Source organism: Ovis canadensis, chromosome 10, assembly GCF_042477335.2.
Source record: "Ovis canadensis isolate MfBH-ARS-UI-01 breed Bighorn chromosome 10, ARS-UI_OviCan_v2, whole genome shotgun sequence".
Classification (NCBI taxonomy): domain Eukaryota; kingdom Metazoa; phylum Chordata; class Mammalia; order Artiodactyla; family Bovidae; genus Ovis; species Ovis canadensis.
Genome location: NC_091254.1, coordinates 91,081,096 through 91,098,015, shown reverse-complemented (window position 1 = coordinate 91,098,015; position 16,920 = coordinate 91,081,096). Strand labels below are relative to the sequence as shown.

Below are 16,920 nucleotides of genomic sequence, written 5' to 3'. Positions count from 1 at the left end.
CTGCCAATGCAAGAGACACAGATGTGAGTCCAGCCCCTGGGTTGGGAAGATTCTAGGATTCTTGCCTGGGAAATCTCAAGGCCAGAGAAGCCTGGCAGGCTACAGTCCATGGGGTTGCAAGAGTCAGACACAACTGAACTAAGGCACCACCAGTGACGGGCATGAGCTTCTGGGAGCCCTTTCTGACATTGTATTGGAGGGAGTAAACGATCTAGATAAGGAAGTTTCAAATGAAGGCTTTGCATTCGCATCAACATGGATGGACCTAGAGATTATCATCCTAAGCAAAGTCAGAAAGAGGAAGACAAATACCATATGATATCACTTAGGCGGAATCTGAAATACGACACGAATGACCATTTCTATGAAACAAAAGCCAACTCACAAATGGAGAATAGACTTGTGGTTTCCAAGCAGGGGGTTGAGGGGAGGGCAAGGGAAAGCTTGGGAGCTTGGGATGAGCAGATGCAAACTATTACATACAGAATGAAAACACAACAAGGTCCTACTGTAGAGCACAGGGAACTATATTCAATATCCTGTGATAAACCATAATGGGAAAGAATATACATATGTATAACTGAGTCACTTTGCTGTACAGCAGAACTTAAACACACGTTGTAAATCAACTGTACTTCCGTAAAATAAAATGAAAAAAGAAGGCGTTGACAGTTGTGGAGGTAATTAGTCCAAATTAAAACAGTAGTAAGAGGACTCCAAGGAAAATGTCTGAGAGAAAGAATAAAAAGGTTTCTGGGTAATCGAAGCCTCCAGTAAGAACATCCGTAAGAGAAGAGAAGTGGAATTTATGCCAGACAATCTGTAAAAAAATCCGTGGGAATCTGGAAGCAATTTGAAGTAGAAGGAAGAAAGTCTATATTTCTTTCCCCAAGGAACTTGTGAAAAACAATCAGAAACTCTCAACCAAAACAAAACTAAACTAAAAATTGTATACGAACACCGTGATTCCAATAAAGTGAATTAAACGGGGCCAGATTCTGAAACCTTAGTGAAAAGTAAGGGGCCTCCACCTAATACTTGAACATCTACCTTCTACTACCAAATGTTTCGTAATATTTGGAATCCTGGAGAAGGAACTATTACCCTAGGACATTACCAGGATAACATTATTACTCAGCAATATTTTCATAGGCAACTCATTGACTATCCATCTATTGATTTTACCAACAAGCATGGAGGACCCAATGATAACTGAACAGCAAAAATGTAAATGTGGTTGAACAGAGTATAGTAATCTCATAATACATACTTGCAGGTGGCTGAGCTGTGCAGAAATGAGACTTTTTCCTTCTGGAACTGTGAAAAGAGTAGAGGGTAACCCGATGTTCTTGCTCACACTGCTTATCTCACAGCAACAGGTTATAAACCCATAGCTCCGTGTTCCCAAACCTTCACTGAATGCACAATGGCTGAGTGTTCGTGAAAGCTAATGCTGTAGATGAAAACAAATTAAGTAGGTTTCTGCCCAAGAAACTGAAACCTGAATTTCTGGCCTCTAGGTACCAAGGATGAATCTACTGGACTTAATCACAAGTTTCCCTGTCACTTTTAGGGAAAGAAATCCGTGTCTAGGAAAATTCCTTTTGCCTTGGTAGATGTTTTGACTTTCCCCCCTTTCATTGTTGAGCTGTTTGGATGTCCACACACTTTCACGCTGGTGACGTCTCTGTTGAAGAAGATACAACAATCTTTTTTTTTTTTTTTTTCCTGTGTGTGAGATCTTAGTTCTCCAACCAGGGATTGAACCTGTGTCCCCTGCAGAGGAAGCATGGCATCTTAGCCACTGGACTGCCAGGGAAGTCTACAATCTGATATTTTAATGTGAATCATCTTCAGAACTTATTTTCCGTGCCTTCAGATGTAATAAATATTCAATAGAAAAAAATACAGGGGAAAAATAATCTCCCTCAATGATAGGTCTGGCACACTTATGACATTAAACCATGTGTTGAAAAATTCTCTGAAGCATTTTTAAGATGAATTAAAGCTAATACTCGCTTAGGCACCCCCAGCAAGGAAAGTATTAAACTGTCCTTGTTGAAGCTGTGCTCAAGTATCAGTAACAACATACTTCTTGCTTTCATAAACAGAACACTTTGTAGGGTGATGAGATTATAGAAAAATTAAGTCAAGAAGAAGTTAAATGTTTCACACATGGACTAAGGCTCAGAGGAAAAACGTGTCTCCTACTTTGAGATTCATTGAACAATTCATTGTTCCTTTCTTCATACAGACCCACTATGTGCTGGGCATTGAACACTGCACTCATACAACAGTTTATTATCCCCGGTAAAGAAAACTGCCCAAGAGCTTACTGTGTGATCAGGTCTGGAAAGTAGTAGACACAAGACTGAAGGCAGGAAGGAGTACTTGGAAAGAGTACTTGGTTTGAAATCATGATGCCGGGTGCTACTTCTGTTACTGCTACAAATTAATAGAGTGACTTTGGGTTAATTGCCCGATTGAAGCCTCTCTTTCTTTATCTTCAAAAAGAATGAATCAGGTTAGATTATCTTTCGAGTCCATTTTGCCTCTAAGATACTATCAGCATAACAGAACTCTTATCAGGTTCTGTCCATCTTTCTGTTATCCTGGACTTTATTTCTTGGAATCCCAATACTTCAGAATTTGATTTGTGTCTTGCATTGTCTTGAAGTCTATAACAGCTTCTTTCAGAGTCATTCAGTTCCAATTGTCAGCTTTCCCAGACGGCATCATAAGTTCTTGAGAAGTTCTCATTTATTGACCACCAACGTGTACAGGGTACATAAACCAGAGGTGGATATATAAGCATATATTTAATAAGAAAAAATGTATAGGAATGACCCTAACCAAAGGTCTTTGCAGAGAAAGAATGAGTCTTTGAACTTGGTTGGCTTTTGTTGAGTGTTCTTTTCAATTTAATTCAATTTTACTTTATCTTTTACTTTATTTTTGGTCTTGGGGTTTCTTCCATGGTCTTGACTCTGCTTTGAAAAAAAAATGTTTTGAATTATGAAAAAATGTGATCATTTTTATGAAGTTGCTTAGTATTATCATATCATTTTAGAAATATTTCTTTTTCAGAGTCTTGTGTTTTAGCATAACTAAAATGATTTGATAGATGAATTCTATAAAAATAAAATTAAGATTATTATTCTTATTTGCCTTTAGACAAACAAATGTAATTTGCTATAAAAATAAGTTGTGCTTGACAGCAAAAAATAAATTACACTAATCCCTTAGAAACATTAAATAGTTAGCTTGCTAAAAGGTAAATGCAATAAAGGCAGCAAGAAAGGTTTCCTAATATTTTTTCTAATTTGCTCAGCAGTATTTACCACCAACAAGGCCAATTTTAATGCAAGGTAATTATTTTAGTTTTCCACATTGAATCGGTAGATATCAGCCTTTTAAGATCTTTGTTCTTAGTTCTTTCTTATCTGTTGAATGAAGGCTCTTCTTTCCCTCCTGAATTAATAATACTGAGATCAAAGTCCTAATTTTAAGTTGCATTCGAGTGCAAGGCTGGTGTTTAATCCCTCCATTCTTTCCCTCTGTAGGCATTCATGTCCATGTTCCAGATCCTTACCCAGGAAGGATGGGTTGATGTCATGGACCAAACGCTAAATGCCGTGGGACACATGTGGGCGCCTGTGGTTGCCATCTATTTTATTCTCTATCACCTCTTCGCCACCCTGGTGAGTTTCAGATTTCTTTTCAGTTGTCTGACAATTCATGATGGGATGAACATCAACAGGTTTTTGGTCTGTTGTCAGTTTCAGAACCGGAGAACCAAGGTAGAGTAGTCCCGTTGGATGAGAGTCCCTTCCATTCTGTTTATGAATCGAAGAACTACGTGAGGGACTAGACTTCCGATTTAAGTCAGAAGTGGTCTCCGGCAAAGTCCAGTGGCTTGCGTGAGGGAAAATGAGACAAAACAAATGGCAGTCCCAAGTCCGTGTGCTGATTTAACCATCTCTAAACATCCGCACCCTCGGTGATCTAAGAATCAAACCAGAACTACATTATTATTTTTTCTTTATCGTGTAGAGACACTCTCTTTGGTTTTGTTGCAGCCTCTTCACAGCTGTAATTAAACTGAAAACAGAAGCTGGAGACCTCAGGGTGCAGTCAGTTAATTAGAAACCAGCTCAGTGTTACTGCGCTTTGTGTGACTAAAAGAAACACATGGGGAAAAACAAAACACATGGCTGTGAATATTGTAAACGGCATGATAAAAACTAAATACCAAAATTCAGGAAACATTTTCCTCTGTCACACAAGCAGATTTTTCTCTTCCATGTATGTCTATTAAAAAGAAAAGAAAAAAAAATATGAAATGTGGCCTGCATCCTAAAAGGATATAATCCTTAGGTCTTTCTAATGCCAGATATACATCTCCACACAATACATTTGTATATATTTAAGAATCAAATTTAAGCTCTCATATTGTGCTAAAAGTTCCAAGGGAAAGATACAGAATGTTACCGTTCATTAGGAACATATGAAATAAAAATAACTGCTACTCTTTATTGAGTGGCAAAAAGCTTTATAATAATTTTATTCCTCATATTTGGGACAGTCAGGTTAGGTAATAGTCCCCACTTTACAGATGATGAAACTGAGGAGTTAATTTGCCCAGTGTCACAAAGAGTATTAACACTAGAGCCAGAACATTCCCAGGCCAGCCTGCTCCCAAAGCCCATGATCTGGCAACTATTTATTGCCGCTTCCCTAGATTATAAAACTTGGCATTGTCACTGAACACGTCTGCAGCAAATCAGACCTCTGCCCAAGAGCCACTAAAATAAAATACATGTGAGTCCTAAGGCCCCTTCCAGTTCTAAAATCTATGAATCAAGTAAGTGCTGGACAAGCTACGTATATTAGACTAGACATCACATTTGCTATATGCAAAGGCCTTCCAGTCAAAGACTGGGGGCTTCCCTGATGGTCCGGTGATAGAGATTTTGCCTTCCAGTGTGGAGGGTTTGGGTTCAATCCCTGGTCAGGGAGCTAAGATCCTGCATGCCTCACAGCCAAAATACCAAAAACATAAAGCAGAGCAGTATTGTAACAAATTCAATAAAGACTTTAAAAATGGTCCACATCAAAAAAAACAAAAAACAAAAAACTTTAAAACACACAAACAAAAACACAGACATGTCCATTAAAAGGTGTTTGAGGATACATTGTGATGTGGAGAAAGGTCCTGGGCTCAAAGAGTGGAATCACATAAAAATAATATTGGCATTTTTTGACATGGGATGACTTTAAAAATACTCTCACACGTACACACGAAGATCACTGAGTGGTAGCGATGGATGTCAGGCTTCTAGAGACAAATCTGGCTGCGCCTGTGTTGGCAGACCCTTGCCCTGAGGTCTTTGCATCCTCCTTCTGGGGACCTGTCTCATTCATTTATTCATTCACTCACTTACAAACTCAGCTAGTTTTTGTTAAGCAGTTACTGTGTGTTTCAGTGGGTTTCCCAGGTGGCGCTAGTGGTAAAGAACCCTCCTGCCAATACAGGAGACATAAGATAGGCAAGTTGGATCCCTGGGAAGATCCCCTGGAGGAGGAAATGGCAACCCACTCCAGTATTCTTACCTGCAGAATCCCATGGACAGAGGAACCTGGCGGACTACCTGTCCATGGGGTCGCCAAGAATCGGACATGATTGAAGCAACTTAGCATGCACGAATGTGTTTAAGTTCCTTTAAAACTATGGAATACCTTTGAGACTGTTGATCATTGGTTAAATTCAGGATAGATAATTGAAATCATCTGTGTACGGGAATAATCTGTCTAATTGTTATTCTGTTAAAACAATATAATCTCATTCTGTCAGCCCTGCAGAGATTTGATTCTTAAGTCAGAGACTAACACAGTAATATGTAAGCAGGAAGACAAATGATCTAGCCCAGTGAATTAGTTAGCAAAGTAAATTTTTTCAAATGGATTTCTACAGGAATCACTAATATAGTGAAATAAAATATTAAATCTGGTAACTGATTTCTTGGACAGTCTGAATTTTCCTTATTGTGCCAAAAACATGACTTTGATTGTGGAACCCTGAAGCACTTCCAGGGACTCCTGAGATTCACTGAAGCCTCTAGGAATCCACAGAACATAGCTTGAAAACCCGTATCTAATTCTACACCTTCATTCTACTGATTAAAGTGTCTGCCCAAAACACTCATTGTAATTTTTCAAAACTTTTAAAACTGAAAATTGAAAGTGTTTGTTCTTTTGTTCATAATCTTTCCGAATCTCTAAAAAGTTGAGAATTTAAAAGTCTAGCAGGTAGCACAGTGGTAAAGAATCTGCCAGCCAGTTCAGGAGATGCAGATTCCATCCCTGGGTTGGGAAGATGCCCTGGAGGAGGGCATGGCAACCAGCTCCAATGTTGTTACCTGGAGAATCCCGTGGACAGAGGAGCCTGGTGGACTACAGTCCATAGGGTCACAAAGAGCCGGACATGGCTGAGAGCGAACACACACACACACACACACACACACACACACACACACACCTGGAGAATCCCGTGGACAGAGGAGCCTGGTGGACTACAGTCCATAGGGTCACAAAGAGCTGGACATGGCTGAGAGCGAACACACACACACACACACACCTGGAGAATCCCATGGACAGAGGAGCCTGGTGGACTACAGTCCGTAGGGTCACAAAGAGCCGGACATGGCTGAGAGCGAACACACACACACACACACACACACACACACGTCAGTGAGGGCAGTCTGTTAAATATGGTGGAGTTCAAGACTGCAGACTTGAAGTTCAGAAATCTAGATTCAGTATCTGTCTCTGCCAGTCTCTAGAGGTATGACTGTAGAAGAATCAGACAACTTCCCTGATCTGTTTGTTGTGTTATATCTGAAAGTGAGAGAAATATGACCCCGGCACATCTAGCTTCTAAGGCTGCCAAGGACATGTGAGGTGAGCTTGTATTTTTGAGGGTGCTTTAGCCATGGTCTAAGAGGACGATCGTAACAATCACCAACCCTGAGTTTCTTCAAGTTTAAAAAAGATGGTATGTACATTTCAAGCTATATCTTAATAAATGCTAAAATGTTATTTCAGATGTTCTTAATTTGTAAAAGTAAAGTACTGTTGATCAGTTTAAAGCATCATTTATGCCCGAGTTTGTCTCTCTTTTGGTCTTCCCCACACCCATTCTCCCAGACAATGACTTTGATGAATTTGGTATGAACCCATCTTCCAGTTTTTAAGTCATAGTTTACTAAATTTAGCATACTATCAACTTTGTTGTTGTTATTGTTCAGTCACTAATTCATGTCCAGTTCTTTTCAACCCCATGGCCTGCAGCACGCCAGACTCCTCTGTCCTCCACTATCTCCTGGAGTTTGCTCAGATTCATGTCCCTTGAGTCGATGATGCTATCTAACCATCTCGTCCTCTGCCACCCCACTCTCCTTTTATCTTCAATCTATCAACTTTAAAAAGACTCATATTTAGTGTAATATAAACAAGCAAAGTACAATTAAAGTACACACATAGATTGCAAGATACATCCCAGTTTCAGATTGTTAAAATGTGAAAATAAAACATGCATCTTAAAATCAATGGACTGCAGTAGTTTTCCACATTTATACATACCCATTAAAATATATAATGTTTTAAATAATCTACAGACATTTTTATGCCCTTGGTTTTTAAGATCAATATGATATTTTCAGTTTGAGAAGCACTGCCCCAGCGCATGCCTGGCCCTGTCTGGAAGGACCTGGCCCTGTCTGCACACTCCTCTCACTGCTATAACTCCACCCCATGCTGAGGCCAAGTTATGTTGGATCATGTGTTTCCCTCCTTACAAGGGTTTTCCTGGTGGCTCAGATAGTAAAGAATCCACCTACTATGCAGGAGACCCGGCTTTGATCCCTGAGTCAGGAAGATCCCCTAGAGAAGGGAGTGGCAACCTACTCCAGGCCTTTTGCCTGGAGAATTCCGTGGACAGAGGAGCCTGGCGGGCTACAGTCCATGGGGTCACAAAGAGTTGGACATGACTGAGCAACTAACACTTTCACTTTTCCCTCCTTACAAACGATTAGGAATAGCAATTTTCAAAATAAATAGAATCAATACATATATGCTTGGTTTAGTTTTTAACCAATTATTGTTTTTGAAATCTTTTCATCTTGATACACATAAAGTTAATTCAGGCATTAATATATATAGTCATATAGTTGCAGTCCATTGGCTGAACATGCCATATTTGCTTCTCAGTTTCCTTCCTGGAGACACAGCTTAGGTGGCTTTCAGATATTTTGGTCTTCTATGTTGCAGCGAATACATTTGTACTTTGTGTCCAGTTGTGCAAGAGTGTCTTTAAGGCATTTGGTTTAGTCGCTAAGTTGTGTTCGACTCTTGCAATCCCATGGACTCACCAGATTCCTCTGTCCATGGTATGTTCCAGGCAAGAATACTGGAGTGGGTTGCCATTTCCTTCTCCAGGGGAACTTCCCCCACCTAGGGAATGAACCTAAATCTCCTGCCTTGCAGGAAGATTCTTTACTGCTGAGCCACAAAGGAAGCCCTTTCGAGTATATACCAGCAGGTAGAATCTGGAATCCTGGTTGCTGCCCAGATGGCTCCATGGAAGTGAAAGTCACTCAGCTGTGTTCAACTCTTTGCGATCCCATGATCTATCCAGCCCATGGAAGTGTCTAGGCCAGAATACTGGAGTAGGTAGCCTTTCCCTTCTCCAGGGGATCTTCCCAACCCAGGGATTGAACCCAGGTCTCCCGCATTGCAGGTGGATTCTTTACCAGCTGAGCTACCAGGAAGCCCAAGAATCCTGGAGTGGGTAGCCTATCCCTTCTCCAGTGGATCTTCCTGACCCAGGAATTGAACTGGGGTCTCCTGCATTGCAGGCGGATTCTTTACCAACTGAGCTATCAGGGAAGCCTCTAAATGACTCCATAGCACACTCTAAAACTAAATTTTCAAAATTGCATGTGTTAAGTTTATACTACCCCAAAAGTCTAGAGACTGAAGTCGCTTCCCCAGGTCACTGGAGATTCCCTTAAGCATTATCGACAATTGCTTTATTCTCCTGTATGTCCTCAAACTGACAGTTATTTTTATGAGGTCTATCAAGTCAGCGCAGTTTGATTCAGCACAGTTTTCCTGAATCTCAGCCACTCTGTATAGTACTAGCCTACATCCTGGCCTTCGTTGGGAAGGCTTAATCTGTGCTCTCTGAGCCTACAACTGGTAGAGAACTTATACAAGTAAACACAAACCAACCGCAGATAAAAACTATTATCATAGAGACACTCAGGCGTGCTGTGTTTTTGATACACATGATAAACATTTGCTTCCTGATCATTCCATATCAACCTGATCTGAAATTTTTTAAATATTGGCAGTAAAACAGCTAGAGATTGTTTTTGGACAAACACACAAATATGTGCATGGAGATGATAGTGTGTGTTATACATGCATCGCTACCCTTCCAAACTGAACATTTGTAAGTTAAAATCTCGATTTCATAACCCTCTCTTTAGGCTTGAATTTCGCTGAAAAAGAACATTTTTGCTAAGTTGTATGAGTTTTTTGTTTTTGTAAAATACTGCAAAGCATTTTAACCCAAATTGCAAAAAAGCATGGGGATGACCCAGAAAGATGTTATGGGGAGGGAGGTGGGAGGGGGGTTCATGTTTGGGAATGCATGTAAGAATTAAAGATTTTAAAATTTAAAAAATAAAAAAAATAAAAAATAAAAAAATAAACTGATCTAAAAAAAAAAGAAAAGAAAAAAATAGTCTATATATATATATACATCCTCTGATTTAATTTTTATCCACTCTGGCCCTTGGAGCCACACAGCCTGATTTAGTCTTCTCAGGGACAAACAAGCATGTGCCAAGCAGACAAAAAAAAAAAGGTTTGGCTGTAATTTCTGGAATAGGAAACAGCAGGCTCTTCCATAGCCCCCTGGGGGCACCAATTTGTCAGCCCACAGTGAAAATCAGGCTTAAGTGTAGAGCAGACGCATATTTATAACCATTATCTACTGTTCCGTAAAATGTCTCTCTCATCCACCAGGTATGTATTCTGAATTTCTGTCTGTGACTGATTGCAGTTTGCCCAATGCTTATGAAATCCATCTTTTCCCCCCACTTTTGTCAATGATTTGGGGATAAGAATGATAAAAGACTTAAGCAGTTGAAAGACTCCTTATTTTTCAGTGTTTTTCACTTTATTATTGTTTCAAAGGAAAGCCCTGTGATGTGAATACTGAGAGAAAATGTAATTAAGCGCTCATTGTGGATAGTCTTTTTGTTACCTTTGAAGTGCTTACATTAACACAGCAATCTCTTGATTTTGCTTCTGTAGCGGCAGCTTTCAGAGAATAGTCATGTTTTGCTGACAAAAATGGGCCTTCTAAAGTGTAAATTAAATAACTTGATTTTATAGAATTCATTTAAAAGTGCATCTGTGTTGAACATTTCTCATTTTGCATTGCTCTGATTACATTTGACTTTTCATTGACCTATATGAAAAATGAAATAGTTTCCAACCACAGCCTTCAAGGCAGCTTAGGATAGTGTGATTATGGTAAAAAGGTAATGAGGAAAAGAAATGGTTAAAAAAAAAAAGAAAAGAAAGAAAGAAAGAAAACTGCAAGATGATGGGGTATTGCCCAGACTACTGCTGTGTTTCTACTGTATCCTTGAAAATAATTTAAAAAGAAATTACTAATGAAGTTCACCGCAGAGAAAGAAATAAGATTAAAGGTGACATTTCAGCTAAAAGGTTGTCTTTAAGCTATATTAACAGAAAAAAGAAAATCATAAGAGGAAACTTTAGAAAAGAACTGGAAATGAGAAAGATAGGGCGGGTGCAGAACTATATGCAGTTGGAGAGAATTCAAAATAGGATATGAAGCGACAGAGATGGAAATTCTCAGTCATGAAAAGCCATTCTAAGATGGTCAAAGCCACTCTTTTGAGAAAATACAGTGTAACTTGGAGCAGCCTGAGTCAGGCTAACCTAGCCTCTCCCTGCAGTGGAGAGAACAAGAACCCTCGTGTGCTGTGCAGGGTGGTCATGTCACAGCAAAACTGGGGGACATAGGACACTAAAGAACACACTGCTTCACTGGTTGAATTTCACTAAATGCATTGTGGGTAAGTGGAAGAAAACCAAGGTCATACTCTGTGGTTCAAAGTTTCACACCTAAACCTAGCAGATGCCTCAGCTCAAGTGCACCTGGCTTTTTTTAGTAGTGAGAGGAGTTAAAGAACAGAGGTCCTAAGGAATCATGGGCTTCCCTGATGGCTCAGTTGGTAAAGAATCTGCCCGCAATGCGGGAGACCTGGATTCAATCCCTGGGTTGGGAAGATCCCTGGGAGAAGGGAACAGCTACCCACTCTAGTATTCTGACCTGGAGAATTCCATGGACTGTATAGTCCATGGGGCCACAAAGAGTTGGACACGACTGAGCGACTTTCACTTCACTTTCAAGGAATCACAGTAACTAAACACTTGCTGCCACGTGAGGACGGGAGCCGTTGCTTTGGAAGCCCGCTGAGCTGGAGGGTCAGCGCCCCACCAAGAGGTGGCTACATCATTCATAAAAATTCTAGGAAGGAGACTTGCCAGGGTTGCAGAGATCTGTGTCGTTTCCCACACTGAATGCATGGCCAACACTAAAAATACCTTAAGCATAGGTGTTATAACCTGAGAAAATCTGAGAAAAAGAAAAGAATTCTGTGCCTGGACAAATAGTTATTCTCTACTTTTTCATGAAGATCGGTGATTCATAATGTATTGATCATAAAATAAGAAAATGGGTATATTATGAATACAGTCATTGTCTATTACATGGTAGGACAAATACACGTGTTGTATATTAATATAATGTGATATTATAGATCTGTTGCAAGTAGTGAGTAGCCAATGCGTGAAAATATAGATGTGAATTTGAATTTCTTGTTTTAAACCACTGCACATATTGAGTACCATCATGTTGAGGGTTTATATGTGCTTTATTTAACAAAGCACAAGAGGAACTGAAGGGATATATCATGAGCCTTTTTTCCCCCCGAAATTGCATCTTGAAGAAAAAATAGTGATTTAGATTTCCATGCCCCATTATAAATTTAAATATTATATAAGTTATAAAAAATACATAACACACACAACAGGTTGCGTAGTTTAGAACTGGCAAAGCAAAAAGGGAAAAGGGTTTCACTGCAAATGATGATGCTCTTGTAATTCGGTGTGACAGATCCCTCTAAAAGTTCTTTATTGTATCAGTAGCATTGAATATAAACCTGTGAATCTCATTTAATGGTTGTGGGCTAAGTTGCTTTAGTCGTGTCTGACTCTTTGTGACCCCGTGGACTGTAGCCCGCCGGGCTCCTCTGTCCATGGGATTCTCCAGCCAAGAAGACTGGAGGGGGTTGCCATGCCCTCCTCCAGGGGATCTGCCTGCCCCAGCCTCTAACCTGTGTCACTTCTGTCTCCTGAATTGGAAGGGGGCTTCTTTACCACTGAGCCACCCAGGACGTCCCATGGTTATGGAAAGCCTTTCGTCACCAGGCAGGTGGCACTGGTAGTGGATAGACATTGGCTGAAAATAAGATTCAGATGTCAATGTAGTGCCCTCAGATTATTAACGAGCCTTACCTCAGCTTTCTATGAAAGCAGAGCAAACAACAACAAAAAGCCGCGCTAAGAGGATTGAGGAAAGGTTCTTGCTTTCAGAATTTAGCTCTGTCCGCCACTCTGATTAACCCTGGGGGGAAGAGAAATGGCCGAGTCAGGCCTGAGTCAGCCTGCACCCTGCACAGCCCTGGGTTTGCAGGAAAAAGATGTCTCCCTGACAATGTAAATTAAATACGACGAGCACCAAGCTGCCACCTCCCTTCACGTCTGTTTCTTTACCGCAGTGGTTATTGCCACCTTTTTAGAGTCTGAGAAAAGAACTACAAAGTAATTCTCACCTCCTCGTGCTCAGCTCCAGACTCAGCCTCTCTTGCATCTTCTATTCCCACTCCAGAGAGACAGTCCAAGCCAGACCCCGAGTGTCCAGTTGTCACGTTAGCACCATGCCCTCCCCGTCAGGAACACGGCGACAAGGATCATAAATGTCTGTGTCCAAACCGAGCTTCAGGGGAAAACTTGAGCTCCACACACATTTTTAAAATATGGTTTCTATTTTTGCATCGTCATGTTAACTAAGCATCATAACATCACGTCATTGTGTTAACTAAGCAGGAAAGCCTGGACATTCAAAGACATTAAATGAACTTAGGTTTAACGATGTTGTTGTTCAGTCACTCAGTTGTGGCCAACTCTGTGCGACCCCGTGGACTGTAGCCTGCCAGGCTCCTCTGTCCTCTACTGTCTCCCAGAGTTCGCTCAAATTCATGTCCATTCAGTCAGTTTAATGAGAATTTAAAGGTTTAGCTCATGATGTTTAAAGCACGCTTGAAACGCTCTCATATATTGTTCTTAAATTTGTTACCAGAACCTCCCAAGAAGTTTCTGCCTGCAAAGCCCCTTCAGCGTGTTTTCTAGCAAAGCCAAAGCATCCCCTTTTTGAGTCTTGCATTGTCTTCTGTGAAAACCAAACTCTTACCTCCACAAAGATGATCAAGTATGGCTAGAATCCCTCAGCTTTCTCGCTGTGCCCCTGCCCTCAGCTCTATTTTCTCTTTCCTCCAAAACAGAGGTATCATATCTACCATTTTTTAAATAAAGTAACAAAACATTACATGTTTAATAACTTTTGTCACATTGCGCTTAACACTGTCTAGTTACTATTCAGTGATCCAGTTTAAAATAACTGCATTGCATACATTTTAAAAAAGAAAGAACTTCTGAAAGGGAAATTTTAACAGAGAAGAGAAAAATGTCATCCCCTCCTGATTATTACAGCCTTGCTGTCACTCCTCCCAGCCTCCCTTGGTGGCATTCGGGCACACTGTCCAGCCCCTCGGCCCGCCTCTCAGTCTTGCCCAGCCTCCTCCAGGCAGTGATGCCCAGGCCGGACTCACCTGCCCACCAGGCCCCCACCTAGCCCCACGCCCCCAAGGCCCTGTCTTTGCTCATGCCACCTGAAAAGCCTTTCTTACCACTCTCTTCCTGACAGCATCCCCCTTCTCCTTGGCATCTTGGTAGCACCGTGCCAGACTCTCTACCAGCCCGTCACAATCTTACATGAGCAGCCTTCAGAAGAGCCCCCCACCCCCAGACCCATCAGCCTAGATCAGCTCTCAGAAATCAAAATGGCTCGGCTGGCACAGAACTGAAGCTGGGAGATTCTGATGGGGTTTAGTTCCGGTCGGTTGTCAGTCTTCACACTCGTGTGTCCCCTTAAGTCCCCATTTCCCTTCACATCCCTGCTCTCTGAGAAGAAATCGTAATGTTCTCTGGGATGAAACATGAAGGAGGCAGAAGGGTCTAGAGAGAGACCGGGAGTGAAGTGCTTTGATGATAGCACACCCACGGCAACAGCAGTGTGGCTACCAACCTGGTGGTGTTGACATCCCAGGCTTGTCTTGTAACCACTTCTTGTCTGAACTTGACAGGGAGATAGCCTTGCTAGGGGCCCCGCGTGGACACGGGGCCGCCTGCACAGAGCTGGGTAGCTGTCTGAGAGGTCTAGATAGAGTCTGAAAGACCCCACCCCTGCCCAAAAGAAAACCCAGTCTTCCTGAACCCCCAGCTGGAATGGGAGAACTTCCAAACTTCCCTGAGACTTGACAGCCTGTGTGTGGGAACAACGGCCTGAGCCAGAAATGAAGTTGACGGTAGCAGGTGTTATATGAAAGTGAAAGTGTGAGTCACTCAGTCGTGTCTGACACTTGGCGACCCCAACTGTAGCCCACCAGGCTTCTCTGTCCATGGAATTCTCCAGGCAAGAATACTGGAGTGAGTAAGCCATTCCCTTCTCCAGGGGATGTTCCTAACCCAAGGACTGAAGCTGGGTCTCTCACGCTGCAGCAGATTCTTTACTTGTCTGAGCCACCAGGGCAGCCTGGGTCGGGAAGATCCCCTGGAGAAGGGCATGGCTACCCAGTCCAGTATTTCTTGCCTGAAGAATTCCATGGACAGAGGAGCCAGGCAGGCTACAGTCCATAGAGTTGTAAAGAGTCAGGCACAACTGAGTGACTAACACTTTCACCTTACAAGAGACGGATGAGGATAAGACAGAGAAAGAGCAGAGGCCATGTGAAGACAGAGAGTGGAGTGATGCTGCCACAACCAAGGAGATCCCGGGGCCACCAGATGCCAGGCCCCTGGAACTGAGGCAACCAAGGAGAGCCCGGGGCCACCAGATGCCAGGCCCCTGGAACTGAGGCAACCAAGGAGAGCCCGGGGCCACCAGATGCCAGGCCCCTGGAACTGAGGCAACCAAGGAGAGCCCGGGGCCACCAGATGCCAGGCCCCTGGAACTGAGGCGGTGAACAGTTCAGCAGAGAGAAAGCCCAGCGTCCCCAAAATAAGCACCATGACTGCCCCTGGTGGGGGACAGAGGATCAGTCACATGACCACAATAAACCAGATGCCAGTGACAATCACATCTTTGACCTCAAACCAACCCTACAAACAAAGATTGAAGGTAAAAGGAGAAGGAAGCAACAGAGGGTGAGATGGTTGGGTGGCATCACCAACTCAACGGACGCGAGTCTGAGCAAACTCCAGGAGATCATGAAGGACAGGGAAGCCTGGCATGCTGCAGTCCATGGGCACAAAGAGTTGGAAATGACTTGGTGACTGAACTACAATGAAAAGGGACATTTATTCCAGGGTAACTGAGTTATAGAGGACTAAATTGGATTCAGGTAGCAAGGTTCACTTTTCAGCCATCAACACAAATGGAAGGCTTAAGGACTCAATTCAATTCAATTAAATAACAAATTTAATTGATCCGTAAAAATATCAAGAAAACTGTTTTCGTTTTGCATATCTAAGTTTATGTCCGTGTATTTTAACATAGGTTATACTACACCCCAGTGGCTCAGTGATAAAGAATCTGCCTGCAATGCAGGAGATGTGGGTTCGATCCCTGGGTTGGGAAGATCCCCTGGAGAAGGATATGGCAACCCACTCCAGTATTCTTGCCTGGAGAATCCCATGGACAGAGGAACCTGGTGGGCTACAGTCCATGGGGTCTCAAAAGAGTTGGGCATGATTGCTTAGCTTAACAACAGCAACATACCATACACCAGGGTTCCTGGGGGAGGATTAGATGAAATAACCATATAGCTGCAATTTGTTGAGCTATTATTATAGCCGTTATATCATACAAATGAGAGCAATGAAACTCACAGAAGGCTGCATAGCTCGTGGCTGGCAGAGCCTATTTGCTAGCCAAGGTCTCCAACCACAGTGCTCTTTTCCACCAGGCTGCCAGCCCACGTCTGCTTAATTCAATTGTGAACTTCATAGCAGTGGGCACTGTATTGCATTTGTGTTCCTGACCGGGCACTGTCTGGGCTCGCAAAGAGTCGGACACGACCGGGCGACTGAACTGAAGGCATTGTCTGACACAGAGTCCAGTTTAATCGAATAGCATAACCTCACTGTGATGAAGTAGCCTGCCATCTGTCTGGTGTTGGGGAAATAATTAAAAATAAAATCTGACAACCCAGAAAACCTCTGCCAAGGTAGACAGGAAAGCAACAGTTTTATTGTTGGATAAGCCGTAAACCAGACTGTGATGGGCATCACACGCAGTCTGCCAAAACGATGGCAAGGACAAAGAGATCCGTGCTCTCAGGACGAAAGCAACCAGTCCTCAACCAAGAAGACTCGACGGTGCCGTATGTTAAATACAGCTCCCCCTAAATTCACCTGGCAACTGGGGGTGGCCCTCTGTGATAGCAAATTGCCTTTATCCAAAGGAAGATCAAACTC

The 16,920-nt window shown here is 42.3% G+C and overlaps 1 protein-coding gene across 1 annotated transcript in view; it reads left to right on the top strand.

Annotated features, from left to right (window-relative positions):
• The window catches only part of NALCN (sodium leak channel, non-selective), a 303,444-nt gene that overhangs the window by 169,172 nt on the left and 117,352 nt on the right, over positions 1-16,920 (top strand). The window contains exon 14 of the mRNA XM_069601972.1: positions 3,564-3,701. Within this exon, the coding sequence (XP_069458073.1) occupies positions 3,564-3,701 (138 nt within the window). The remainder of the gene's footprint in view (positions 1-3,563; positions 3,702-16,920) is intronic.